The 2,414-nt window shown below is 62.6% G+C and overlaps 1 protein-coding gene across 1 annotated transcript; it reads left to right on the plus strand.

Annotated features, from left to right (window-relative positions):
- Window positions 1–235: 235 nt before the first annotated feature.
- LOC120712781 (zinc finger A20 and AN1 domain-containing stress-associated protein 11-like) lies at window positions 236–1,452 on the plus strand. Its single transcript, XM_039998658.1, has one exon. The coding sequence runs from the start codon at window positions 503–505 to the stop codon at window positions 1,004–1,006; it is 504 nt and encodes a 167-aa protein (XP_039854592.1). The 5' UTR covers window positions 236–502; the 3' UTR covers window positions 1,007–1,452.
- Window positions 1,453–2,414: the final 962 nt, after the last annotated feature.

Genomic DNA, 2,414 nt, shown 5'->3' on the forward strand with positions numbered 1-2,414 from the left:
CGTCCCCTCGTGCACGCCTTTCCTTCCTTCCGAAGAAAAAAACGGGGGCCGTGTCCCAACTCCCAACAAGCGCTAGTGCTGGACTGCTGGCTCGTCTCGGTGCCGGAAAAGTCCGGCTCCTGCCGAGTCGGCCCAACCGCGGCCGCGGCAGGGGGCAGGGGCAGCACCGCCATTTCGCGCCGCGACAAGGGGGCGGGGGGAATAAGCCCGCGGGGGCGGACGTCGCTGTCGCGCGCCGGCCGGCCCGCGGGGATGCGTACGCCGCCCGTCTCCTCCTCTCCCCCCTCCCCGCGCGATAAAAAGGAGCCCCCCTCCCCGGCCTCGCCTCCTCCCCCAACCCATTTCCTTCCTGCCCGCAAGGCCGCAACCCAGCCCAGGCCCGGCGGTCCCTCGATCCTCTCGGCTCCGGATCGGCAAGAGCCCAGCCGCCGCCGCCCGTAGCCGCCTCGCTGCCGGATTCACACGACACCTTGTCGGCGTCTCTTTCTCTCTCTCGAGGCCCATGGCGCAGCGCGACAAGAAGGTTGAGGAGCCGACGGAGCTGCACGCGCCGGAGCTCACGCTCTGCGCCAACAGCTGCGGCTTCCCGGGCAACCCGGCCACCAAGAACCTCTGCCAGAACTGCTTCCTGGCCGCCTCCGCCTCCGTCTCGCCGCCGTCGCCCTCCTCCTCGCCGGCGGTGTTCGACAAGCCGCGGACGGCGGCGGCGGCGGCCGCCCCTCCCGCGCTCTGGCCGCCGTTCTCCCCGGCCGCCAACCGGCCCCCGGCGGGCCCCGCGGAGTCCCCCTCCAAGGCGCCCCGGACGTCGTCGTCGGTCAACCGGTGCCACAGCTGCCGGAAGCGGGTCGGGCTGACGGGGTTCCGGTGCCGCTGCGGCGAGCTCTTCTGCGGCGCGCACCGGTACTCGGACCGCCACGACTGCGGCTACGACTACAAGGGCGTCGCCCGGGACGCCATCGCCCGGGAGAACCCCGTCGTGCGCGCCGCCAAGATCGTCAGGTTCTGAGAGAGCTGGGGAGCACCGGAGGACCACGCACAGCTCAGCTCCACGCCGATCGTCGATCCATCATCTCCCGCGCTCCGGAATCCCCTCTCTTTTTTCTCTTTTTCTTTCCTCTTTTGTTACAAAATTTAAAGGTGATTGGTCGAGGGTGCTGTCATCACGCTGTTCTCGAGAATCCCACAAACAAGAAGAAGATGATTTGATTGATGAAGGAAAAAGAAGAAGGAGCAGATCATGGGAGCCATGAAGGCAGGGAAGCTGCGAGAAAAAGGGGATCGAGAGCACAGTGCGATGATAATGTTGTTGTTGTAGCGGTGGTTGGGGTGGAGGGGAAGAGATAGGGTCGGTTTGGTGTGTTGTCCTACTACAAATCACAATCTTCTATTAAATTTTTCTTCCATCTCTCTGTATAAACTAAATTATAATTGGAATCTCCCTATTGCCCAGCTCGAGCTACCTCTTGTTTATTTATTTATTTATTATTCCATTGGCCGCGATTTGTCATGACAGCTGAGCCATTGGTGTGTGTGTGGTGCTCTGTTGTGGTTGGACGGATTGGTTCACCCCCACCCTCACCAGCCTGTTGTTGATTGGTACGTGCACTTGTGTATTGCCGTCCGTCTAACCCCATCCTTTTCCATTGTTTTTGTAGACACATTGCTGCGTCCTTGAGCTTATCTTCTTCTCTAGGCGCCTAGTACCAAATTGTTCAGTAGTTGGATGGAAAAGGCATGACCGAACCAGAGGAGGAAAGGTCCGAGCAGGCGACCATTATTTTCAAAAAAAAAGGAAGGAAGGAAAGAAAGAAAGGTCCGAGCATCCATCAAAGATTTTTGTTGAACACAACAGGGGAGGCCGGCCTATCATCTCTTTAGGTGGCGGTGCGGGTGCGGCGACGGCGACGCCCCGTTCGCGGCGGGCAGCTGCGCGAGTGCCGAGTTAGGTCGCCGTGACGTCCCGAGCCCGGCCGCAGAAAATCCTCGCCGGCTAGCTTTTCCTCCCGGCCGGAGGTGGAGGAGAGGATCTTTTTCCCCGATCCGCCACCTCCACCGCCGCCGCGTACGCGCCGCCCGCCCGTCCACTTGCCGGAGCGCGGCGCCACAGGTCGGCTGCCAGCCGCGGCGGCCTTTTTTTTCAAAAAAAAAGTTGTACTACTATATTTTATCTTAGCCGAGCGGCCGACGCCGGCCGTCGTGGGCGCCACGCGGCCCAGGCTGGAACGGGACGGGACGGGACGGCGGGCCAGGGATCTCCCTTTCCCCGGAGCTTTCCTTCCCCGCCGCTAGCTCTCCCGTGACGACGCTCGCCAGCTAGCTTGCTTCCTCTCCTCTCCGGTCGCGTCTGGCCGGCGGCGGCTGTGGCCTCCGGCTCCGAGCCGCGTCCGGATTCACCGTGCGCTCCGCCGCCCTCG

Source organism: Panicum virgatum, chromosome 6K (assembly GCF_016808335.1).
Source record: "Panicum virgatum strain AP13 chromosome 6K, P.virgatum_v5, whole genome shotgun sequence".
In the NCBI taxonomy this organism is placed as follows: Eukaryota; Viridiplantae; Streptophyta; class Magnoliopsida; order Poales; family Poaceae; genus Panicum; species Panicum virgatum.

Excerpts from the sequence above, each read along its gene's own strand:
- LOC120712781 (XM_039998658.1), top strand. The coding sequence starts at position 503 with ATGGCGCAGCGCGACAAGAAGGTTGAGGAGCCGACGGAGCTGCACGCG.